Source organism: Barbus barbus (genome assembly GCF_936440315.1).
Source record: "Barbus barbus genome assembly, chromosome: 5".
NCBI classification, from domain to species: Eukaryota; Metazoa; Chordata; class Actinopteri; order Cypriniformes; family Cyprinidae; genus Barbus; species Barbus barbus.
In genome coordinates this window covers 40145423-40173171 of record NC_136733.1, presented here as the reverse complement: position 1 = coordinate 40173171, position 27749 = coordinate 40145423, and the positions used below count along the sequence as shown (strand labels likewise).

Here is a 27749-nt window from a genome sequence, read left to right as displayed (position 1 = left end):
TTTAAGCGCATATATGTATATGTGACCCTGGAGCACAAAACCAGTCTTAAGTCGCTGGGGTATATTTGTAGCAATAGCCAACAATACATTGTATGGGTCAAAATTATCCATTTTACTTTTATGCCACAAATCACAAGGATATTAAGTGTAGATCATGTTCCATGAAGATATTGTGTCAATTTCCTACTGTAAATATATCAAAACTTCATTTTTGATTAGTAATATGCATTGCTAAGAACTTCATTTGAACAACTTTAAAGGTAATTTTCTCAATATTTAGATTTTTTTTGCACCCTCAGATTCCAGATTTTCAAATAGTTGCATCTCAAATATTGTCCGATCCTAACAAACCATACATCAATGGAAAGCTGATTTATGAATCTCAATTTAAAAATGGACCCTTATGACTGGTTTTGTGGTCCAGGGTCACGTGTCTTTCTCTTTCACCTTCTGACTTTTGTCTTCCCTCTTTTTTCCGGTCTCACTTTCTTTCTACACCTCACCCCTCCTCTACGGCTTTTCATATGAAACACAAAGAGAGTCTCTTTCCCTGCATAGCCCAGATCCTTAAATCTCCTTCCATACAAGCGTAAAACCCATATCGATAAAGAAACAGCGCACACTTGATTCGATATAAAAAAAAATAAAAAAACAGGATGCTACGCCATACCCATAAACCCACTAAAGCCAAACTCCTTTGTGATCATCAGAAATGATAGATGAGTGTCTGTAGTATCAGACAAAGTCCATTGCGCTTGTCTGCCCCTAGAGGGTGCCCACGCTCCAGCGAAACGGGGCCAAAACAGGTGACATCATCATTTAAACCAAGCATACTGCGATCGACTACACCGCCTGCCCTTGATCTCCCATTTATTCATCAATTAGGGTGGAAGTGATTGTATCACAATGGATTATTTTGCATGCTTAATTGCATAATAAATTCTTTGTGTGTGTCGTAAATGTCTGACATTGACCCTATGCTTCTTTTTTCACCCCAAACCCCACAGGACTAAGAATATCCTTTTGTGTTGAATCACAGCGTATTAACTAATAGTACACAACAACACCAATGACTCGTGTGAGGAGTGCAGCTGGCTATTGACTGAATCACGTTGCCTTGACAACAGATGTGAAAGAGAAAAGTAAGACGCTTTTTGTCTTCCCCCCTGAATAAAGAGAGGGTTAAACAGGAAAAGGAGGAGGCAAAGACCACCGAGAGAAATGACCGCAGTGTAAGCGAAGGGATGACAAGAAAAGGAAAGAGTAAAGCAGGAGAGGAGGGGGATGAGAGGATGACAGCAAGGATGATGTCATTCTTTTTCCTCACCAGTGAAGCCGACTTGATTGTGGCGAAGCGCTCACGGTTTTTATAGTTATGAGCCGGAGCTCTTTCCGACGAGGACGGTCGCAGGTCCGAGCGGTGGTCCCGATGAGGAAGGTCATCACGGATAAACTGATGATCCTGAGGACAAAAAGCACATCAAATCAGAACTCAAACTCAACAATCAAACTCTTCAAGCTATACATTTCCCTACGAGTTTTACAGTCAAACCAAAAATTATTCAGACACCAGATATAATTCCTGACACTTTTTTTACTAGTGGGTGCTAGAGATTACAGTTCATTCATGTAAGTGAGGATAGCTAAATTCTTCACACAGCGGACCAACCAGTAAAATTATTCAGTAAATTATTCAGACACTTTGACCTGAACGTGTTTTGCTTCAGTGTTTTTTTGCTAATGGACCTTTTTCACATTTCTGTGTTTCTCAGCAGCGGAAGTCATCATAGTTGGGCTAACGTCGAGAGCAGTGAATGGGAGAGTACAGCAAATATATTTTTGCATTCCCATTTTCTCAAATAGCAAAAGAAAAACTCCACGATAGTGTTTTCATGACTTTCAATAAAAGGAAAAATATTGAGAGAGACTGATAAGTGAGACTGGTTTTGTGCTCCAGGGTCACATATAGTAAAAACAGTGATTTTGTGAAATACTTTGACTATGACTAACATCTGCAGGAGTAATTTACCTGAGTGTTGTTAGACGAGCACAATTTAACCACACAAAAAAAAAAAAAAAAGTCAGTCCCTATAGTACGTACTAGCTATACTGCATATGAAAGCACAAATATGCATATTTGGTGGAGAGGAGCGCCACTGAACTTTTTCGACTTCGATCTAATAATAACTTTAAGTATACCTTCTCTGTGGCCTGAAAGACTGTGTGTACCATTAAAACTGTAACAAGCCGGTCTTCTGAGAATTAAAGAGCTTGACAGAGAGAGAAAATCATAGGAAATGACTTCCAGGAACGGACTGGAAAGCACATGTTCTATTTTTGCATTTAAATGAAAAGGAGTGCAATGCATTTTAAGCATTGTGGAGATTTCAGTGTGTGTTCGGGACCTTTTTGTGGTGCGTGGAAGACTCGAGGGTGCTGTCGTAGTCGTGGTGCAGCTCGGAGCAGGAGTCGTCTTGCACCTCCTGCAGGCTGTTGACGCTGCTGCTTTGACTGCCAGTGCTCACGGAGGTGCTGGGGATGGAGTGATTACTGCCCAAACTGTTCATCTTACAGCCTGCCTGATCTCCATCCTGTGCAAAAGACACAGAAACTGATCACCATCCTACAGACAGCACTTTACACATCTCACTGCAAGGCCTGTAATAGCAGTTATTCATTGAACAGAGACACATTTACACCATTACTGAAAGTCACTTAATAGTTTCATGTTGTTCAAAATAGTGTATAGTCGCACCTTTAGTGTAGTTCAAGAAAATATATAATTCCATGTACTTTCGTTGTAATTCAGTACAGTCTGCAGTATATACTTCCATAAAATATATAGTTCAGTTAAAGTCATTAATATAAATTTCTGTATATTACAGTATCAAATTTTGTATATATACACTTTAGTATATCTTCGCTACAGTTCAGTAGGTATTTGCATTTATGCATTTAGCAGAAGTTTTCAACCTAAGCGTTTAGTATAGTATATAGTTATATATATATATATTTTAAATGTAAATATATTTTACTTTCACTTGTGATTAATTTAATGCATCCTTACTGAATAAAAATATAATTTAAAAAAATAAAATAAAAATACTGACCCCAACCTTTGAATAATAGTATTTTTTAGTTAAGTACATAAACTACAAATATACAGAAAATATCTGTAACTGTTTATCATATACTGTGGTTGTGTATAGTATAGTAGTCTAGTATGCATCACATACCCTCAGTTTAGTACAATATACTGTAGTTGACACTGACAATTCAGTATAGTACTATATATGTGACCCTGGACCACAAAACCAGTCTTAAGTGTCAATTTTTCAAAATTATATGAAGTAAATGAATAAATAAGCTTTCCATTGATGTATGGTTTGTTATGACAGGACAATATTTGGTTGAGATACAACTATTTGAAAATCTGGAATCTGAGGGAGCAAAAAAATCGAAATATTGAGAAAATCTCCTTTAAAGTTGTTCAAATGATGTTCTTAGCAATGCATATTACTAAACAAAAATGAAGTTTTGATATATTTATGGTAGGAAATTTACAAAATATCTTCATGGAACATGATCTTTACTTAATATCCTAATGATTTTTGGCATAAAAAAATTATCTATAATTTTGACCCATACAATATATTTTTGTCTATTGCTACAAATATACCCCAGAGACTTAAGACTGGTTTTGTGCTCCAGGGTCACATATATGATTTTACGTTAAATATTTATAATGTAGTCAAGTTCAGTTCATCACCCTTAAGTCTAATTGTGGTCTCTATTCATCTATTAAATGAACAGACACTAAATCCATCTGTAATCTCATCATATTTTCTATGAAAACTCCAAACAGATGTTAAAGCATCAGTGGAGAACACGCAAAGGACATTAAGCAAGAGAAACCAGTGGCTGCCTAAATGCCAAATCTGCTGTGTATAACACGTAGCCACATGCAACAACAGGAAGCACGCTGACCACTGAGAAACTCACACAGGCACGCATGAAGTCAACATGTGTGTATGACACTCAAGGGGGGCTTTCACTTCTCAGAGTATTTCCTGTACCCACCTCCTCGTCTTCCTGAGACTCCCCCATTGGGCCGTTGTGTTTCTCTTGGTAGAGGATTTTTTTCATTTTACGGTACTGCAGGTTGTCCAGCTCTCTGACCGCATCCTTCGTCCTCTGGATCAGATCGATGAGGACCCGTAGAGGACGCTCTCTCCTCACGAACTCATGCTGGGACGGACAAAGAGGGACAGAGAGTGCATTTGAGAAATGTTTTTGTAGTTTTACACACGCTAAGGCAAATAAAGTGGTGATCAAATGTATAAACAGCAACCCTCAGATTCTACATTTTATTCAGTTTATGAGGAGTGGATCGCTGAGAGGAAAGTGTGTTTTATTTGGCCCTGTGTTCATCCGAAAACCACACAAATTGCATTTATTTCACAACAGCAAATATTTCAGGAGAAGCATTTGGGGGTTAAGCATGATGCAATTCAACTGCCACGAAATAAACCCATTTCTCAATCCTCTCAGCATGCCAGATTACTCTGCTTGTGCTCCGAATTACGTCATTTCGTCGTTGTCCTTAGCTCACTAGAGGGTGCTCATGTGTAATATGGCCTCGAGTGGACGGCTTCTGCCATGGCTGGCTAAATGTGGATTTGATCTCACCTCCTCAATGGAAATAAAGAGAATCGACTCGAGACTTCAAGTGGCTGCATGTGTGCATCTTAACTGGGTTCGCAAAACCACAAACCATGAGGCTTTGAAAACCAATTGGTCGTATGCAGTTTTTTCCATTACTCAACTGGGCCAGTTTTATTTATTTATTTGGGAGAAGACGGTTAGAAGCACAATCCAAAATCCAAATCAATTCCTGTCCCATTCCTCGAAACAGCCGCTCTTGAACGTTTACCGTATATTCTCCTTCTGAGACTCTTCACAGCAACTTTTCCTGTAAACCACGCATCATGAACATCTTGTATGCACCTACTTTAAAACTTTTTTTTTTTTCCAGTCATAAGTCATTCTCATAAACCTGTTCAAAGTAGACTGGTTCCCTGTTTTTTTTTTGCTTGGTTTTGTTGAAGTGAATAAATGTTCATTTGAGAACATATCTTTTGCTCTAAAGCAATAACATTTCTTATTGGACTGCTTGAGGCGGACTGGTTAATTCTAGAGTTAACTACTCTAACTCCTCTTTGAAGTGGACTGGTTTCCTATTTTTGCTTGGCTTTGTTGACATTAGCATTATCTTTCATTTGACAACATCTCATTTACTCCCAAACCATTCTTGTGCACTGTGTGGCGGGAGGAGCAAACGACAGACACAGTGGGTGTGGCGTCAAGCCTCAGAGAGGTTTTTATTAAACAATAAAAAAGTAAAATAAAGTGTCCAAGGGGAAAAGTGTCCAAATAAACAGGGAACCTGGTGTCCTCGTTGTGCCGCGGGGCTTGTGAAGGAAGGCAGTGTTCGACAGGGAAGGGTCCAGGGAAGGGGCGGAGTCCGGTGGCCGCACGCGCTCCCCTCTTGGGGCCGGGCGAGCGAGTGGCGGCGGCGTCTCTTGCGCGGCGACGTCCATCTCCTGAGTTCCCGGCGTCTCTGGGGGACTCGACGGCCCGGCATCCTGGCCCGTCAGCCGCCTAACGGCAGTCCTCCTCGACTCACCCTTCCTGGACCCACGAGGACACCAGCGTGCATGCACGGGGAAGAGACCGGTCTCCCGAGGAGAGGCGCGCTCGGGGTTTAAACAGCGGCGGTGACGAGGCTCCATTCACATCAGGTGCGCCTCATCACACGCTGCCAGCCGTGGCTATCCAGCGCCCCTCCTCTCTCGCACACCCACTCCCGTCGGGAGCCTGGTGAAGGGTGGCGAATACGGGACGGGGTGGTGATGATAATAAGGGGGGAGGCAGCCGACTCGTCACAACTGTCATTCGAAAATTTGGCTGTGATAAAGATGTTTTAAGAAATGAATACTTTTATTAAACAAGTGTGCATTAAATGGATCAAAGGGTGATGTTCATAATGTTAGAAAAAATATATTTTAAATAAATGTAGTTTGTTTGAATTTTCTAGTTGTCAAAGAATCCAGAAAAAAAAAAATGTATCTCAGTTTCCACTGTGAAATATTAAGCAGCACAAGAGTTTTCAACATTGATAATCAGAAATATTTCTTAAGCAGTAAATCGGTATATTAGAATGATTTCTGAAGGATCATATGACACTGAAGAGTAATGATGCTGAAAATACAGCTTTGCATCACAGGAATAAATTATATTTTAAAATATATTAAAATTGAAAACAGTTATTTTAAATTTTAATAATATTTCACTATTACTGTTTTTTTTTTTTTACTATTTTTGACCAAATAAATGCAGCCTTGGCGAGCATGGTTGTGAGCAATGATGCAAACTCGTTCAAGCTGGACTAGTTCATTCTAAATGTTCGTTAACAGTCAACAAGACCTCGTTTTCAGTGATTTGACTAAATGTAAACTGCTCTAAAGCCTAAACTGATCTTGGAGGCCTAATCAAAAGCGGCCTGGTTCACCTTTTCTTGGTTTTTAATAACAGCTGATAACGTTCCTACTCTCTGAGTGATTTGGACTGGAATCACAAATTCAATTTGACAACAAGTTTACTTTAAGCAGGTCATGTCTGTGTTGCGAGCGGGTCAAGCAAACGGCTCAACCGTTAACCCCCGGCAAAGACCGTTACAGCTAACAGCTCGGCTTCTCCATGATAACACAGATAAGCATTCGCCACTCTAAACAGACATCTGTGACTGGCCAGCCCGGGAGGAAACTAATCTACAGGATTATCCCATTTAAAGGGAAGAAATGACAATCTGAAGTCTTGAAGCGAGCCAGCTCTGTCAGATCGTGAGTGATATTCACTGCTCGTTCTCAATCGACAAGACCTCTGTAGGTCAAGAACGGAGGTGGATTTAGACCTCATGTGAGATTAAGACATCAGTTGGGAAGCGGCAATAAATGAACGCTAGACTCAGATTAATGACCTCTTTTCGGTCTTAAGGAGCTTGGGAGGACAGTCTTGAGGTATTAGAGAGGAACAGGAGACCAAAACTGGGTCGAAATTAATTTTTTCAACCTCTGCATGGACTGATCATGCATGACCCAAATTTTTGATGTGAGGCCAGTAATTAGTGAAGGAATCATTATTTTGAGTCCGTTCTTTCTTTTTAGAGAATTGGCAAAACGAGTTAGCAAACGGTCTAAATCAATTCACACTGGTTCAGAGTCAGACCGCTCTCTCACTGAATTAAAAGAAAGATACACAGAGAACAAATAGCACTGGATGAAGTGGATATTCACAAAACTCTGAAACAAAAGCCTACTTTTTGAGATGAAAAATGTAGTCACTGCTAAGCGGATCGCTGTTTTTCAGTTGTTTTCATGTGCCAGATGGACATCTTTGATCATTTTGTTGCTTTGTGCCAGTTTCGGGTTTAAAATGGTTTACATATGTATACTGTCACTCATGACTGTGTGGTCCAAACAGCCTCAAGTCTTATATTAGTGCATTATAGATACATGCATTCAAGAAAATTAAAGGAATATTGCACACAGAATTTAAAATTGGTCCCACTTTAAGTGGCCTTAAATACTATGTACTTACATTTAAATGAATAATTTGGTACAATGCACTTATTGTGTACATTCAAGCTTTTTACACTGTACTTGTATTTTAAAAATACCTGCATGTAATTACATTTATAATTACAGTGTTGACACCTTAACCCACCCTTAAACCTACCCATACTACCAAACTTGTCCCTAACTTACCCATATCCCACCTCAATAGCAGCAGAAGTGTTTTGCAATACAATATTAACACAATAAGTACATTGTACTTTTTTATGTAAGTGCATAGTAGTTAAAGACAATTAATATAAAGTGGGACCTTAAAATTAGCTGAAAATGTACCAGGCCATCCAAAATATAAATGAGTTTGTTTCTTAATCAAACAATGCTATTATGGACTTGTATTTTATCCAGAAGAGGAAAATTCTTACACACACACACACACAAACTTTTTAGTGGTGTTTTTGCAAAGAATCTGATGAAATCCTCTAGGCGCCCATGGAGAAGACCCCCGAATCCCTTCTGAAGTGCGTGCCTAGCATCAACACTAAGCTCTCAGGGCTGAATAGGATTACCTGCGTCCACCAATGAGATCAACCGTAACCTGTAAGATGAACCCACACAAACAGAGCCATACAGTGTGCAAACAAACAAACAAACCAATCACACTGGCCACACTATCCCTTAACGATCACGTATCCAGAGCTTCCCTGCAGCCAACAATTACCCATATCCCAACTGTACACTATATTCTATCACACATTTATTTTGGTAACGATTTAAATCCATAAGCCTCCCACCACAGCACGATATCACAACCATTAGTCACCGCGCAGCAATATGTCCACCTACAGCCCCAGTGATTCAGTTGAGAGAAAGTCATGGTTATATTAGTTACGTTAGACACGCATTGAAAACTCCTCCTGCTTTTATTAACCCTCCAAGGATGTAGTTGGCACAGCAAATGAAAAAAACAGCAGAATGACATGCTCTGTGGGTTGAGCTTGGCTGTGCATATGAAAACGAGTATGTGTGTGAGTCAGCAGGGATGGATGAGTAAGGAACCCACTGTCATGACAGCAGGAAGTACAGATATGGCAAACAGGAAGTGCACTCACCAACTGCACAGGGGCGTCTTTATCTCTGTGAAAGTGCAGATATTGAGGTTTTTACGCATTACGCATGGTGAATTGGGCTTTAGGAACGCATGGGCATACGTTACTCTGTAATCAAGTGGACAGCAGAGTTTCCTGTGCTACAAACAGATCACTAGCTAAACGAACTTAAGATGACCTGAAAGGAGAAAAAACTGAACAGAAAGCAATATACACTAATGCCTGCTAAACATCCTCTCACAGAAACACTGAGAATGCAACATGTACACTACAGTTCAAAAGCTTGCCAGATGTTGTTTTGAGGCTGGATATATTTGATATAATTAGTGCTGTCAAAAGATTAATCGCGATTAATCACATCCAAAATATATATATTTTTTGCATAATATATGTGTGTGTGCTGTGTATATTTATTATGTGTATATAAATACACACACATGCATGTGTATATTTCAGAAAAAATGTATTTTTATATAAAAAATATATTTAAAAATAATATAAATTATATGAATATAAATACATTTACATTTATGCATTTAGCAGACGCTTTTATCCAAAGCGACTTACATTGCATTCAAGTTACAGTTTTTACATTTTATCAGCTCTTGTTTTCCCTGGGAATCGAACCCATGATCTTGGCGTTGCTAGCACCATGCTCTACTATTTGAGCTACAGGAAAGTTAAATATAGACATGTAAATATTTTCAAAATATATACTTTATGTATTTATATATACATAATAAATACACAGAACACACACATATATTATGCAAACAAAATTTTATTTGGGATGCGATTAATCGTGATTAATCACTAGACAGCACTAGATAAAATACAGTAAAAGCCGTAATATTCTCAAATCTTATTACAATTTAAAATAACTGCTTTATTTTTTTTATAGATTTTAAAATGCAATTTATTCCTGTGATGCAAAGCTGCAAAGCATCATTACTCCAGTCTTCAGTGTCACGTGATCCTTCAGAAATCATTCTAATATGCTGATTTAATGCTCAAGAAACATTTATTACTAGTATCAATGTTAAAAACAGTTGCACTGATTAATATGTTTGTGGAAACCATGAACCATGATTTTATTTTTTTTCAGAATTCTTTGCTGAATAGAAATATTTATTTGTAATTTACACAATGTTAAACTATCATTCTTTCTTAATTTTAATACATCATTGGTAAATAAAAGTATTCATTCCTTTAAAAAAAGAAACATATGTAGTGTACTTGCTTTGTTATGAATTGCACAATTTATGAATATGACACATTCCTGAAATGCAACTCAGGAAATTAGCTAGTTTATCTAGTATCCATTTCTGATAAACCTGCTCATTAACTATAAAAACTAAAACTCTGGTTGACCACTTTATATCTCAGACAGTCTCTTTCTGTCTAATTCTGCAGTTCTTTATCAGCTGCAATGTAGACCGGACCGTATCCTATTAAAAGTCTCACGACGTGAGATTAAGCTGCATACATTTACATTACTAAACCTAAGTGTAACAATCCATGTGTGAGTATCACATGAGTATTTTACCTTCCCCCATCAAGTGTGTTTACATTGTGTGTTTGAGGATGTGACTCAGAGTGGGAATGAATTAACAGTAGTGTGTGGGCACTCAGAAGTCGTGCTTGAACTTCGATGAGCAATGCTTATGAGTGACATGACAATCTCCTCTGCATGTGTGAACATTGTGTGCATGCGATTACTCACCCGCAGGAGTTCTGCTGAGGAGGGTCTGTCCTGAGGAATTTTTAGTAGGCAGTAGTCAACGAAACTCCGGAATGCATCCGACCTTCACAAAATACAAACAACAGTTACAGTATTATGCACTTTCATAAGATACTTAATGTACAAATACAGTGGTGGCCAAAATTGTTAGAACACTTGGCATATTTAAGAGGTTTCAGTTGTTTTTGTTGAACTGGCCGATACAATACCCATAAAACCGTTCTTACACACTACTTTTTTTTTGGTGAACTAAAGAAATAAATAAATAAATTCAGCAGCACACATATCAAAATTGATAAGAAGTAATTCCTGGAATATTAGAATGATTTCTGAAGAATTGCATGACACTGAAGACTGGAGTAATGATGCTGAAAATTGAGCTTTACATCACAGGAATACATTTCATTTTAAAATCTATTGAAACGGAAAACAGTTATTTTAAATTTTAATAATATATCACAATATTACTGTTTTTACTGTATTTTATCTAGTGCTGTCAAATGATTAATCGCATCCAAAATAAAAAAGTTTTTGTTTGCATAATGTGTTCTGTGTATATTTATTATGTATATATAAATACACATACATACAGTATATTTTGAAAAAAAAGTGTATCTACATGTCTATATGAACATGCCTTAATGAACAAGAGACTTTAAAAAACAAAAACAAAAAAACTCTTACTGACCTTAAACGTTTGAAAAGTAGTGTAAAGTGTGTGTGTGTGTGTGAGAGAGTGAGTGAGCGAGCGAGCGAGCGTGTGTGTGAGAGAGAGTGAGTGAGTGAGTGAGTGAGTGAGTGTGAGCGAGTGAGAGAGTGAGAGCGAGTGAGCGAGCGAGCGAGCGAGAGTGAATGAGTGAGTGAGTGTGTGTGTGTGTGTGTGTGTGAGTGAATGAGTGAGTGAGTGTGTGTGTGAGAGTGAATGAGTGAGTGTGAGAGTGAGTGAGTAAGAGTGAATGAGAGTGAGTGAGTGAGAGAGTGAATGAGTGAGAGAGTGAATGAGAGTGAGTGAGTGAGTGAGTGAGTGTGTGTGAGTGAGTGAGTGTGAGTGAGGTTGTGAGTGAGTGAGGTTGTGAGTGTGCGAGTGAGAGAGTTTGAGTGAGGTTGTGAGTGTGTGAGTGAGTGTGTGAGTGAGTGAGTGAGTGAGTGAGTGAGTGAGTGAGTGAGTGAGTGAGTGAGTGAGTGAGAGAGTGAGTGAGAGAGTGAGTGAGAGAGTGAGTGAGAGTGAGTGAGAGAGTGAGTGAGAGAGTGAGTGTGTGTGTGAGTGAGTGAGTGAGAGTGAGTGAGGTTGTGAGTGAGTGTGAGCGAGTGAGAGAGTGAGTGAGTTTGAGTGTGAGTGTGTGAGTGAGTGTGAGTGTGTGAGTGAGTGTGTGAGTGAGTGTGAGCGAGTGAGAGAGAGTGAGTGAGTGAGAGCGAGTGAGCGAGCGAGTGAGTGTGTGAGTGAGTGTGAGTGAGGTTGTGAGTGTGTGAGAGAGTGAATGAGAGTGAGTGAGTGAGTGAGTGAGTGTGTGTGTGTGTGTGTGTGTGAGTGAGTGAGTGAGTGTGAGTGAGGTTGTGAGTGTGTGAGTGAGTGTGTGAGTGAGTGAGTGTGAGCGAGTGAGTGAGAGAGTGAGTGAGTTTGAGTGAGTGAGTGAGGTTGTGAGTGTGTGAGTGAGTGTGTGAGTGAGTGTGAGCGAGTGAGAGAGTGAGTGAGAGAGAGTGAGCGAGCGAGCGAGTGTGTGAGAGTGAATGAATGAGTGAGTGAGTGAGTGTGTGAGTGAGTGTGAGTGTGAGTGAGAGAGTGAATGAGAGTGAGTGAGTGTGTGTGAGTGAGTGAGTGTGAGTGAGGTTGTGAGTGTGTGAGTGAGTGTGTGAGTGAGTGTGAGCGAGTGAGAGAGTGAGTGAGTGAGGTTGTGAGTGTGTGAGTGAGTGTGTGAGTGAGTGAGAGAGAGTGAGAGAGAGTGAGTGAGTGAGCGAGTGAGCGAGCGAGCGAGCGAGCGAGCGTGAGTGTGTGAGTGAGTGTGTGAGTGAGAGTGAGTGAGAGAGTGAATGAGTGAGTAAGAGTGAATGAGAGTGAGTGAGTGTGTGAGTGAGTGTGAGTGAGTGTGTGAGTGAGTGTGTGTGTGAGTGAGTGAGTGTGAGTGAGAGAGTGAATGAGTGAGTAAGAGTGAATGAGAGTGAGTGAGTGAGTGAGTGAGTGAGTGTGAGAGTGAGTGAGTGAGTGAGTGAGTGTGTGAGTGAGTGAGTGAGTGAGTGAGTGAGTGTGTGTGTGTGTGTGTGAGAGTGAGTGAGTGAGTGTGTGTGAGAGTGAGTGAGTGAGTGAGTGTGTGAGTGAGTGTGTGTGAGAGAGACAGCCTTTCAATTTCCAGATCTATCGACGAAAGGCAACACGGCTTGAAAGACCAGCAGGCTTTCATTTTGCAGCAGGTCAGAGATTTGAGGGGCACAGAAAGTTTGCTTGTGCAATAAAGCACAAGATCAGGAATTGTAAAGAACTGACCGTTGGGGTCAGGGTTATTGCATAAGAGTTAAAGTGTGAGAGGAGAGCGTGGTTGAGAGAGTATATATATATATGTTTGACGAGGAGGAGTATATATACATATCTCTATACGAGTGAGTCAACTTGTGTTTTGTGACTGTGTGGAAGGACACTCACCACTCATTGGACTGTAAGGAGGGAGAGTCGTTTTGGGCGATGTGGTATAAGGCACTCATTGCGTTCATGTTGAAGAGAGGAGGCTTGCGTTCAGCTAGAAAACAGCCGAGGTGTAAGAAGTCATCAAATGTGCTGGAATTCTCAAACAGAACATTTCTGACATATTGCATAGATTGTGAATAAATATACATGCATATGTACATATGCTAATCAGCAGCAGAGTTATTTCAAACTTGTCAATATTTAGACTAAATCCCAGTTCGTCTTGTATAGCATGCAATATTAGGAGTAGCACACTTTAAAAATAAAGGTTCTTTATTGGCATTGATGGTTCCATGAAGAAACTTTAATATCCATGGAACAACTGCATTGCACCAAAGGGTCTTTATAATAGAAAAATAGGTTTCACAGATGATTAGAAATATTCTTTACACTAAGAAAACAAAATGGTTCTTTTAAGAACTGTTCACTGAAAGGTACTTTGGGGTACTTTTCTATGGCATTGCTGCGAAAACCTGCTGCGAACCCTTTTGAAACCTTAATTTTAAAGAGAGTGTGTGTTCAAAACAACAGTATGTCATCTGAGTAATATTGCACATGTGACCATTTTGTGATCCAGGGTCACATATTATATGTATGTACTCAGCAAGGAAGTACATGACAGTCCTCCGATGCAGAAAAAAAGACAATTTTATGAAGTTCCCAATACAAGTACAATATTTGTTTGCTGCAAATTGCACACTTTGCCAATGCAGTGCACACTTGAAAATCGTCTTTTTACACCAAAACAATAAAATGGAAGTTACACATCAGTCCACTACAATAGTAGATAATGGTAATAATTATTCCACCACGTTTAATTTATTTTGTAATAAATACAAGATACAAATGACATATAAAGAGCACCGTCATATAGAATTACAAGTAAAATTTAGGGAAAATTTCACAGTAAAAAAAAAAAAGGATCCATTTTCCATTGGCAATAGTGTAGCAATGTATGAAACACTGCTTATAGAGAAGTCACTTTCAAACCAAGCAGCTTTCTATTGGTCAGCTTTGCCAATTCACAGGACCAACTTGAATGTTTGTACGGGGCAAAACTTTTTTGCCCTCACATGAAACTCCCAATCGCATGGATTACTATTGAAATGAGTGGGAATCATCAGCTTTAGTAGTTTTAGTGTAACAACTGCTTATTGTAGTGGACACATTGGCTCCGAATATTAGAAAAAAGAAACATGGATCAAATATTAAATTCAAAAACTTGAAGACACTCACCCAGCTCTATGCAAGTGATCCCCAGAGACCAGATGTCCACCTTCCCCTCATACTGACCCTCATCCATAGCCAAAATCACTTCTGGAGCCATCCTGTGGTAGAAACACACAGAACTGTCTAATTAACCCTGGAGCATCAGCATGCATCGTCTTCAATGTCTGCGATACTGACCAGTATGGGGTTCCCACAAAGGAGTTGGCAGGAGAGGCAATGGAAGCGGAGCCAAAATCAGCCAGTTTGACCTGACCGGGCTCTGTCAGCAGGATATTACCAGCCTTCACGTCTCTAAACAAAATCACAGACACAGAGAAAGTTAAAGACAGACAGTATATAGACCCACTGTAGTATCATATTACCATGTTATGCAATGAAAGGGTGTCTCAGGTCAAATAAAATAAAAATATTAAATAAAATAAAAAGAAAAATTAAATAAAAAAATTAAATATACTTTGCAGAGAGAAAATGAAAGTAAAAATAGCACTTTGTTACTGGAAGCTAATAAAACAAGAACTTGCATGCTGTAAAGCAGTTAAATAAAGCATGCTCAATAAACAGTATAATGACACATGCAATCATGCTGATATATATACACGTCATGGATTGGTGCTTCAACTATAATAGTACTTTAGTTTAGTACTTTAAACCCTGAAACCAAAGAGCACACACACTCCAAGTATGAAAAAAAAAAAAAAAAGATCTTTTGATATTCAAAGTAGGCTTTGATATTTAATATAAATGGTCTGGTCAGACCAGTGTTGGAGGCAAAAACACAAACCTTTATTTATTTGTTTATTTTATAGCCATACCAGCATCTGTTTTTATGGCAAGAGCAATGCATTTTAAAAGAAACAAATAGTAGTAACACAGTAGTAATGAAAAACAACCACTGACAACCAACTCACATCAATATAACAAGCACTTTATAAGATTTTACATTTCAATATCTGATAAAAACTTCTGATTATTAAACATTAAAAAATATTAATTAGAGAACCTTCTGAGTAAAAATATTGCATAGTGGCATTTAAACCTTGGCATGTGAACCTTTCGTTTATGATTGGGTTGACTTAGCGGTCCCATTTCATATGCCTTTTCATACAAGTTTGAGATCTGGAGGAGGAATTTAAAACAAAAGTATAAATAGCACTATTACTGGAAGCCAATAAAACATAAGAACTCATGCTGTAAAGCAGTTCAAGTATGCTGAATAAACGGTATGCTGACATATGCTGATTTGTCATAGATACGTACTTTACTTTAATCATCACGATTTGTTGCTTTAAAACCTGAATAGTATACACTTGAAATAAAAATTAAAAAATTAATGCAATCCATTTCTAATCCCTCTAGCCAGACCGATGCTTGGGGGAAAAACAAAACAACAAAACAAAAAAATATTGCAAAGTATATACAGTCACTGCAAACAAAACAAAAATAGCACTGCTTTATGGTAAGCATACAAGCACATAAAACCCAAGCTGTAAAGCAATTTGATTGAACATTATCAGATAAAAATGTATCTGTCATTTACGCACACAGAGGAAGATGACTGTGTAAACGGAGATCATTAAACGGTGACTCACCTGTGGATCATGTTATGGGAATGTAGGTAAGCCAGTCCTAGCAAGGCACCATGGGTAATGGCAGCAATTTCAACCTCTTGGAGGGGTTTCTTGTGAACTGGACAAAAATAATAATAAAAGTAGCATGCTTAATGACATCTTAACATGTGCAAAAGAGCATTGCAGCATTTGGTGGTGGTGTTACAATGGTGCTCAAAGTAGTAGTATATATTATATATTTATTTAATGCCATGTCAGCATCTTAGGCTATTTTCGTGGCAAAAACAAAGTAAAAAGTATCAATGGTGCTCAAAAAAAAAAAAAAAAAAAAGTTTCAAAAAGAGTCATCCGATGCTTAGTGAACTGACACTACACCTGCCAGGTACCTGATCCTCTAATAGACAAGGACTGAGAACTGGATTAGAACATGGCCTTGAATTAAACCGATGCGGACTGGATTACTCATACAGTCACATTATGGCAAAGTTAAACTGGAATTTCTAAATTCCTCTTTTATACACACACACACACACACACACACACACACACATATATATATATGTAACGATAATTGAAACCAACAGTCTATCATTAAAGCTGTGCATGTTGCCATGACAACATCTGATGGAAACAAAAACATGGATGCAATGGCACTTGGGTAGTGACACTGTAATAAAACACAATGGGCTTTATAATGCGTCTGAGATGTGGCTAATAAAGGCCTTCAGCACTGACTAAAAACACATGACAGCTCTAACAATTACTGCTCCTCGGCGTGAATGCATACCGTGCTTACTGTGTGTGTGTGTGTCTGCACTGTACATGCATACTTGAGAGTGTGTGTAGTGTGCATTTCAAGTGTGAACTCACCCTCTACCAAGTCTGAAGCAGAGCCGAGACAATACTCCATCACAAGCTGAATGAAAAAAAAGCAGACGAGAATATTGTGAAAAGGAGGCATGGCTGCCCCAGGGAATTCTGGGAATTAACTCAATGCAAACTAAGTAGTTGTTACTGCCGTTCCCTCGGTTCACAAATGCATTACTCTATTTATATCCCTCTCTTTTTATTATTATTTTTTTAAATAAGACATAGTAGAAAACAAAAGGAATACACCAAAACCAAAGACAAACATATGGACAAATGTCATGTGTAGCACAACGATTCCAATACATAAGAAAAAGTTTGCATATCAAGTTATGATAGTGCTGTCAAACTAATAAAAGATAAAAGGTTTTGTTTACATACACATGCATGTATATATTTAAGAAAACTTACGTTTTTATATATTTATATGAGATATAATTTATATTAATATAAATATATCCACGTAAATACATGTAAATATTTTCAAAATATATGCTGTATGTGTGTGTCTTTATATATACATAATAAATATACACAGTGCACACACATTTATTATGTAAACAAAAACTTATTTTGGATGCGATTTTGCATTTGACAGCACTAAATAATAATAATAATTTACAGTTGTAATATATCATCTATACAGATCCAGTATGTACACATTGCTATTAATGATAACAATAAAAAGCTAAATATATGTAAAGAAAAAGGAGAGAGAAAGAAATACTTTGTCATTTGAAAATATATAAAATTCAGAGATAGTAAATAATTATTTGTTACAATTCGTGTGATTTCTATCCCTCTCAGTGGCTGTACTAACCCATGCTGTGTTGTCCTTCAAGTAGCAGCCTTTGTATTCAATGGTGTTTGGATGCCGCAGCTGTTCCAGAAACTTCACCTCTTTAATGATGTCCTGCCATTTCTGAACCCAAACACACACATTTCTAAACATCATCTATACTTTTGCTTTCTACTAATATTCTACAGATGCCAATAACTATTCATTTAAACACAATATTGTCAAACAAATTGTTACTGCAGCAACAAATGCTTTGCTTTTATCATCTACATACGTTCAAGGACACTAGAAGAAGGTTTGCTTAACACTGAATACAGAACTGCTTCATATACAGACTCAAACTATCAGAGCTTGATGACAAAGTTCGTCTCTCACCTCAGTGGTCTGCTTGCCATTGTAGGACATCTTCTTAATGGCCACCACCTCGTTGGAAAAGGAGTTTCGGGCCTGCAGGGAAGCAAAACAAAATTCATTTATACTATTTTTGGCTTTTGCCACTTTTATTCAAAAGGTACAGCAGAAATCTTTTTAGTGATTCATACAACTTGCATGAAAAAACAAGCCTCAGTATTATCAGTGTCCATTATCGTCCTAGTTAAACCTGAAAATGACAAAAAGACAATGCTGGCAATACTGATATGGTCACATACATAGTCTTTTTTATTATTCAATTTTATTTGTATAGTGCTTTTCACGATACAAATCAATGCAAAGCAGCTTTACACAAAATGTTACGTTTCTACATTATATTTAGGAGTAGGTTATTAGTGGTGACTATGACAGAAATGTACAGTAAAAATCATGCAGTTAGCTATAAATTACAGACGGTGAACACTAACTGCAATTATTACTGTATGTGTTGTGATTAAACTTTGCGTTTCGCTGTTGATCTAGGGTTAGCATCATGTCTTTAAAAAAATACAGTAAAAAAGTAATATTGTGAACTATAATTACAACAAAGAAAGAAAGAAAGAAAATAAATAATATATATATTTTTGAAGTAGTTTATTTCTGTGATGCAGCGCTGTATTTTCAGCATCATTACTCCAGTCTTCAGTGTCACATGATATTATAATATACTGATTTACTGCTCAAGAAACATTTCTGATTATTATCAATGTTGAACACAGTTGTGCTGCTGAATATTGTTTTGGAAACCATGAGACATTTTTTTCAAGACTCTGATAAAGTTCAAAAGAACTTTAGTTTTTTTGCTGTATTTCTGATTAAACAAATACAGCCTTGATGAGCACTGAAAAAAGATTCACTGAATTTGCTCTTTTTTTTTTTTTTTTAAAGGTAAGTGGTTGCAAACAATTTATTTTAGCAACATTTAAATAAATTTAGTTGACTAACTATTAAATTGTTTTTAATTTAAATGTAGCTAAAATAAATTGTTTGCAACCATTTACCTTAAACAAATTTGGTATCATTTTTATCAGTGCAGAAGAGACTAAATAAAAAAACCTTTAAAAATTGTACTGATCCCAAACTTTTGAACAGCAGTGTACATGCAAATGTCACAAATAAATCTTCATCATCATCATCATCATCATCATCATCATAGATTCCCCCCATTCTACACTAAAAAAAAACAACATGTAAAATGTACTTTTTTGCAAGTTTTTGCAAACATTTTTAAGTCAAATTTAAGTATGGGATTAAGTAAAATCTACTTAACTAAATTATATAAAATTAGCAAAGCAAATAAGTCATTTTAACGTGGCCAGTTAGAGTTTGAGGAGTATTTTCAATTTATTTTGTTTACCCTGTTTTTTTTTAAATAAATTTTTCCTAATGTGTCCTTCCTGAATAACGGCATCAATTTAACACATCAGTATCATCTGAACAGCGCTGTACGTGAAGTCATGAATGTATTGTATTTCTTGACAGAAGTGGCAGACGTCCGTCTCTCTGCATCATGGGCCCAGCTGGCCCTCGCATTTAAACGGAGTGAACATCTGTCTTTAAAGCAGCGTCTCCTAGTTATTCTTTGCCCTTGAGACCAGCCCTACATCTGGATGGGCCGTCTGCATGCGAGCGAGTGAGCATTTGAGAAAAACAGACCGAAAGAGAGAGCGAGAGGGGGATTGCACAGCGGATTCCTGTCTTGCAACAGATTTGGAATCAAAGGCTTTATGCTATTCGTGCCGAGATTAAGAAACGCACAAGAACTCGTCATGAGACTGCAGTTCTTGTATTTGACAGAACCGCTGCACTGTGGTGACGTCTCGAAAACCAAATGCCGTTTAACTACAGTTAAGAACTGACTGACGGGGAGAATAAGAGGAAAAAAAAGCCTCAACGAGCTATTCTGGTCTCTGACGTCTCCATGAGCCTTTTGTCCTCTACAGAACTTGGAAAGGGAAAAATATTACTCGAACTTAGAGCAAATAATTCAGTATTTAAAATGAGTTGATAATGATTAAAAGAATAGATAGAGGTTGCAAAAACACTGCCATTCAAAAGTTTGGGGTCAGTAATATTTATAGTATATGCTCATCAAGGCTGTATCTATCTGATACACAAAAATAAACAAAAATTTTGTGAAATAATATTGCAATTTAAAATAACAGTTTCTATTTTTATATACTTTAAAACATCATTTATTTCTGTGATGCAAAGCTGTATTTTGAGCATCATTACTCCAGTCTTCAGTGTCACATGATCTTCAGAAATCATTCTAATATAATAAAAAAACTTCTCTTTTAGACTTGCACTCCATTCATTTACTAAAAAAACAAAAAAAACTAATACTAGCTTCTCTAATATTTTTCTATTCTGTTATTAAACAATTAACAAAAGCAAAAAGGCCTCTAACACTAGCTTGCTCGATTCTTTTTCTTTTCTATCCGTTTTCTTTTTATTTATTATACAATTTAATAATATAATATAACAGACTTGTTATAGCACTTGCGTATCAGTGCTCTTTTGTTGATTTTGACTGCTTCCATTGTCCTTGTGTAAGTTGCTTTGAATAAAAGCGTCTGCTAAATGACTAAAATGTAAATGTAATATAAAATTTACTTAATATAAAAAAAAGTTTTTTTTTTTTAATTCTTGCCTGAACTGATTTAATGTAGGAGCTACATTTCTTTTACCACAGTGTTTACTTCAGCACAAAATCATTATCAGATGTACTACAGCGTTTCAATACTCACGAAGTACACTGCTCCGAAACTCCCATGGCCGATCTCGTGTAGGTCGCAGAAGACTTCTTCCGGGTCATCTTTGAAGAAGAGGTTGGCCGACTCCGGGTCTTTCAGTCCTCCCTTCTGCGTGGACGACGGCATCATGAGTTAGACAGAACCGCTGATGTCCACGTGCTTCTGCTCGCCTTCATTCAGCAGGCCCGGCATTTACCTGCTTTTCCTGCGGACAGAGCGAGCAGATTAAACACTGACCGCTTGTGCAGGTCAAGCGAGGGTCATCAGTGGACACAAGTGACTTAAAAGATTAGCTAACCCAAAAGTGAAAGTTCTGTCCTCACCTCATTCAAACCAGTTTGACTTGTTCTTATTTGGAAGAAAATTTAAGGAATTTTGAACAGATGTTTCATAATTTAAGCAATGACTAAATGGACCCTTTCCCAAATCCTCTAAATTCTGTTCTAAATGTTTGAGTGTTAAATGACATTTTACTATAGAATATATTAGCATACAAGTCAACTGGACAAGTTTTATAGTATTTTTTGTTTGCTTTGTTTCATCTTTTGCCTTCATCTACTGGCACAATATTGAGTGACTAGCATATTCATCAGAAATGTTCCTTTCGTAAATAATGACAAAACTGCATATTGTGGTTCAAACTCCTCTTACAGTTTAAACCCACAATCTTTAACTTATCTGTCTGCATCTTCAACTATTAGGCTGTACGAAACACATCCTCTAACCTATGATCCATTTACCAACCTGTGGGATCTAAATTGAGGTAAAGCAACAAATGGCTTGCTTAAACTTGTCTCTAAATATTAAACTTGGATAGAAGAAAGCATTTTAATAAAGCAAGCATTCTGCTCAAATGTAAAAAAGAACATGTAAAAATGCATGCATGAATGAATAAATAAATAGATGAGGGGAAATAATAGTATAAAAATAAAATAAATTAAAATAGCATGTAAAAATAAATAGCCAAATACAAAAATAATTCAAATAAATAAATACAAACTAAATATAAACAAATAACCCCACAATGCTGTTGCACCAGGAATAATATATTTTCTCATGCACATAATGGATGACACACACACACAGATACTAGTAAGTGTAAAATAATTATATATTTTATGCTAAAAACAGGCCTTTCTCATCCACAAAGTCTATACTGTTGTTCCCGGCATGCTTGAGCATGCACATGTGATGGTAAATTGGTGACACAAATGTGTTAGCACCGGGGGTAGTTTGGTTAGGCATCATGGGACGACAGCTCAATGTCTGGCAGCATTGCTCATCATGCTAGCATGTGCACACACACACACACACACAGCGGCCACCTGCATGTAACAGCCTACTGAGTCAGCAGACATCTGACACACACACAGCCACTGACCCAGGAACAAAAGGTGCTGAAAGTACTGTGTATCCAATACAATATCTGTACATTCATTATGAATATGATCAGCATTATTGACCAGCACGTCTACTATTACAACACCACTCCATCAAAGACGCACCTAAAAGTAGCCTTTAAAAAGATGAGAAAAATAATAAAATAATATATATAAAATAAATAAAAGAAAAACAACAGGATTGTAAAAAGTGGTAGTTGTATAGTAAAATGCAGCCATGTGGTTGGAGTAGTATTCATCTTTAACAACAACAACAACAAAAAACTTTAATATTTAAATAAATAAATATTGATATGATAAATACATTTATATATTAATTTATAATAATACATTTATATCAAGCTGAAATGTTTAGTGAAATCAAAGGAAAACGATGTTTAAGAGGCAAAGCAAGATAAAATGATGACTGATGAAATATTATGAAACAAACACTTTCTTTAAGAATAAGCTGCAATGATAAATTGTGCACAATAAGTCAAGAAGCATTTATATAAATAAGGTCATTTTTGATTTCATGTCAGCTTTAAAGTGCAAGCCTTCCTCAGGCCTGGGAGGGGAGTATACTGTAAATGAAACTCAGGTTCACACCACGCAAATCAAACCTAGTGTGAAAACGGCTTTAAACGTCTTGCTCCAGCATGCAGCTCTACGCATCAAACCTACAACCTTGTTACTAGCTCTGACCTAAAACCACTACCACGAGCAAAAGCACTGGACACTGGATCCTAAACCAAGAGCAGAATAGTCTCACCCACAATTCAGTTTCAGAAGCGCAAGAGAGGTCCTTATAGTCCACTGACCAATTACTGGATGAATACTGCAGAAAACTATTAGACTGCGGGTAACAGAGGTCTCAACCGGACGCACATGTAAAGCTGCTTCTGACGGTGATGGTTAAAGCTTTTAATTAGCATAAAAGTTAAGCAGAGTTCACAGTCATCAAATAAATATACTCATTCCTGCACAATGCAGTCACAAAACCCATTCGTTCCAGATCATTTATCGGCTTCTGGAGAAAAAGCCATGAACTTTCACACTCTGTCGAGTGGAGGACAGACAATCATCTTGTAGGCTTCTACCCACAGCACTTTTCCAGTGTCCATGATTACACAACGTCGCTGGTTAGTTAATGATTTTGATTGTGAACCTTCCTCAAGATCCATTCCAAAAGAACAAGAGATGTGTTTATTATTTAATCTTCTTTAAAAGAGAAAGAGAGGAAGCAGTGTTTTGACTCGGTCATTTCTGGTTGTTGGTTTAGAGTTAGTGAAGACATTGCTGTACAGAGGTTGTGTGAGCTTTACAGTAACAGGAGTTGACGTGAATCAGCTGAAGTTACGTAAAGGCAGAGGTGGACAGTAACGAAATAAATTTACTTGAGTATTATTTTTCCTGGAAACTTTAACTTCACTACATTTGAAAAGACAAATATCGTACTTTTTGCTCAACTACATTTATATCAAGGTCCCCAAGTCTAAAGTTGTTATATGTAGTAGTTCTTCCTGTGTGCGCATTTTCATATTTCATATGAAAATCCGACCTGCCAGGACCTTTCAGTGTTGCCAAGTCTTACAGTATTTCTAAGCAGATTTGGTTAGAAACATTTGGTTGTTGTTGTTTTACGCAAATCTGGTAACCTCGGGACCTTCCCTGCTAAACCAATATAAACAAAAAGCCATGTGTTAACGCATTAAGGTGGTCAAGGAGAGACCCCCCCACATGATTGTAAAGCTCTTTGGGTGTACAGCAATACACAATAAAGTGCTATATAATTCATGCATTCATTCATTCATATCTCTGTGCTGGGTTCAATATAAAGCATTGGTGACATGCTCTCAATAATCACCAAAAAGAAATCTGACTCGACCCATACTTTCTATAAATCAAGTCAATGGAGTAAGAACATGTATTAGAATAAATGTTTACATTTAATTGCATTTCAAACATATGCCATTTCAATTTTCAAAATGTGTTTGGATACATTTTTATTAGGCAAAATAAATGTGCATACAATGTAGGCATAGATGCAAATTCCCACATTTGATCATAAATCCAAATGCATCAGACATGTGCTGCCGATCGCGAGCAAACAAATACGTCAAAGTGTTTTGTCTGTGCCATTTCAATGCATTCCTATATAAAATCTTTTTTGAACTATATAAATCAAACAAATTGAATTTGAACAAGCAAATTATGATATTCAGAATTATTTTAGATAAATCATTTTTGAAAGTTTTATGTGTCGGCATGACATGAAATTTCACCAAATTTTCACATTCACAGAATTCACGTCTATTTTCTAAACGCATGTTATAGATAGCACTGCGAACAAATTACCAATTCAATTTTTTTTTTGAACCTCACAATGCTTAATGAAAATATAAAAACTTGACTTCTACTGAAGACGACTTCTCTCTGGTGACATAATCTGGATTTAAACCCCACCCTCAACTGCAAGCTTGCATTCATTTTTGTATGTAACACCCAGATCTTAAACTCCACTGGACAGAACCAAGTCCTCACCTATAGGTTTTTCATTAAATGTTACACTTTGAAGCAGCAACATCCGAGTTAATCACGACTTCAACCTGAGACTGGTGTGATGGGATCACTTAAACACACTTTCAGTGCAAGGTTATATCCTCCTATATTCTCCAACTCCTGCCATTACCATGTAATGCTGGCAATCCCAGTAACTCTGCACATACACACAAAACCACCAGGAAGTGACATGATGACGCAACTATGCATAAAGTAACACCTATAACAGTAGTCCTGCCTCTAAAGGAAAGACTTCGATAGCTCAAATCACACAAATTCATACAGATTAATTACAAGCTTCGCATCTCCGTTTTAAACCCTCCAGATTCCTCTTCCCATTATAGTAAACGTGATATTTAATATAATAAACAGAGGGATGATTCTAATTTATTTTCAGAGAGTGTTTTATATGTTGCTAATAAAGCTTCACAAGCTGCACTAAACGTGAAACATTCCCTCAAATGAACATTTATCCAAGGCCAAAAGCGATTGGTTGACCTGTTCAACCAGCAACAAGCAGAACAATGTCTTCTAGTTGCATCATATCTGTCTACCTATCTGTCTGTCTCTCTCCCTTTTTCTGTTTCTGTCGCTTTTCAACTCACGCACAGAGTTGCCGCCTTCTACCTTTGCTTCAAACACGCCAGCATTTTCCTTGGCCCTCATAGGCTGAGATCCAGATATCTGCATCCAATAAGATTTCAGCAAGCGAAGCCGGAGTCCCGCTTCAGGACGACACCGGAGGAGGTGAGATGATGCAACGTAGAACCAACAGGTTGTAAGAGCCCAACGGTGAGAGTCAGTCTAATAACAACATGCATTAGACACGTCGGTAGGAATAACTGTAAATCTATGGCTGCATTGTGCCGAGCTCGAGAGATTAGTCAGCAGGTTGAGCCAGATTAGTGGAGGGGTGAAACCGGGAGAGAGAGACTTCATTAGACTGACTTTTCCTCTATATAATGCTCCTTCTTGTGCCATCAGGTCCCAGTGGAAAGCTATCGGCATTACTAATTTATCTGTGAATGTGTGTGCGGTGCATCAAACCTCTGAATAAAACATATGTTTGACATGTGGGTGAGAGAAGCACTCTAGACCCGAGTGTCCACATTCGTCCCGTGCCTCTAAACCATACGCCTCCCACATATGGAGAAACCTTCGCAAACATGTGAAATCACACCAGGGTGGGCGGCATGAGTACAATTTTACATCACAGCATGAAACTGTATATATGACACTAGTTATTTGTGCAGGAAATTGGAAAATAGGGGGAAATGGTTTGTGTGTCTATTTTAAGATAATCCAATGAATTAAATATTGAAATATTTTCTAGTAGTAGTCATGTCAGCATCTTAAATGGCAAAAAAAATGAGTTGGAATAAAGTTAAACACACACACACAAAAAATACAGCAGATACAATTATATAAGATTTTTAAAATTAAGAGGATAAAAAAAAAAAATTAAAATCTTTTCAGGTAAAATCTTACTAAAGTCTGAGCGTGAAATAGGCCTATTTTTTCTTTGCATTTTTACAGTATATTAAAACTTGAATATTATTTACAAATATTCAGAAGAAACTACTACTACTACAAAACTTATATAAAATCAAGAAAATGCTTTATGCTTCTCACATGACAATACATGCAAGTTGAAAATTAGTTAATCAAATAATAAACATGCAAATTGGAAATTAGTCTCAAGATTTAAAAAAAAAAAAACATCAACTCTGAAATGAATTAAGTTATAAACTTTGATTTGAACTACAACTCTATGAAGCACTCCAATGTATTTTTTTAAAAGGTACAAAATAAACAATTAAACAGTAAATAATTACGTTTATAACTATAAAAGCAAACAAACCTATATTGAATTATATATACAAATATTTAAAGCAATTTTAGAGCGTAGGGAGGAACCCGATTAAATCATCCACAAAGCACTGCGCTAGAAACCACAAGGTCAACAGGTATACACTGAAGTCATTCGCTTTTGGATAAAAGCCTGTTTTATATTATTTTATACATGCATATTACATGCACACATATACTTTTTTGTTTGTGTTAACTGGAAACAACAGAACGCTAGAAAAACTGATTGTTCAGTAGTGTGAAGAGTCATGATAGAATTGACTAAAACGATGAATAGGTTATGAATGTGACAGACACACCTACTCCTCTCCCACCAATCAGAGACAAAGAAAGAGTCCTGGGATGCTGTCACATTTCTAAAGGAAAAAAAACTATAAATTACCTTGTTTTTCTATCCTTTATTTCACTAAAGATAAAAATGAACAGGGACGTCATTTGAACAAGTAGTACAGCTTTTATGGCCCAAGGGAAAGACTTGATCAAGCTTCTGCAAAATCACCACATTTGGACTGAAAGTAGAGCACTTCACTAGTGAGCAGAAGATTGTGATCAAATATTCATTTATGAAGCAAAAAATAAATAAAATTCTTTTTGGTGTGAAATTTTTTTTTTTTGTCATCATAAATTTGCTTTTCAGATGAAAAGGTCAAAGGGCAATTAAGATTTGAAGCAATAACGATAGTACAGTCACATGAAAAGTCAAAAGTTGTGATGCTGTGTGTGTGCATGGCATCTGAGAGAGAGGCCAATGTTTTATTCATTTCTCTGATGACTGCGTGTCAGGAGACGGAGGTCTTTGATATGACTTGTAAGCAGCACACAGATCAGGTCTCAAGTCAAACTCTTTAATCAGCGCTAACATGAGCTATGCAGTCATTCATCACCACAGATGAATAAATAACACGGTCACATCATTAGTGCCAGAAATCAGCATTTCCTAATGCTACAGACGCAGACAAAAACAATAATGTATGTGCTAAATTCAAAACACTATAGTACTACATCAATGAATGCTGCGTATATTTAAATGGTGAATATTATTGAAAACAAACAGTGTTTTCATTGCTATTTTGAAATCAATGAGTTGAGGGAAGTCGTGGCCTAATGGTTAGAGAATTGGACTCGTAATCGAAAGGTTGCGGGTTCGAGT

General features: G+C 37.2%; 1 protein-coding gene across 4 annotated transcripts in view; it reads right to left on the bottom strand.

Annotated features, from left to right (window-relative positions):
- Positions 1-27749, bottom strand: part of taok3a (TAO kinase 3a) — a 68155-nt gene that overhangs the window by 10398 nt on the left and 30008 nt on the right. For all 4 annotated transcript variants that reach the window (XM_079417242.1, XM_079417239.1, XM_079417241.1 and 1 more), the window contains 12 exons: positions 20784-20994; positions 17998-18069; positions 17644-17745; positions 16827-16872; positions 15978-16074; positions 14566-14679; positions 14395-14486; positions 13117-13210; positions 10464-10545; positions 4081-4248; positions 2406-2591; positions 1328-1462 (listed from right to left, as the gene is read on the bottom strand). In XM_079417242.1, the coding sequence (XP_079273368.1) occupies positions 1328-1462; positions 2406-2591; positions 4081-4248; positions 10464-10545; positions 13117-13210; positions 14395-14486; positions 14566-14679; positions 15978-16074; positions 16827-16872; positions 17644-17745; positions 17998-18069; positions 20784-20918 (1323 nt within the window). In that variant the 5' untranslated portion in view covers positions 20919-20994. The remainder of the gene's footprint in view (positions 1-1327; positions 1463-2405; positions 2592-4080; positions 4249-10463; positions 10546-13116; positions 13211-14394; positions 14487-14565; positions 14680-15977; positions 16075-16826; positions 16873-17643; positions 17746-17997; positions 18070-20783; positions 20995-27749) is intronic.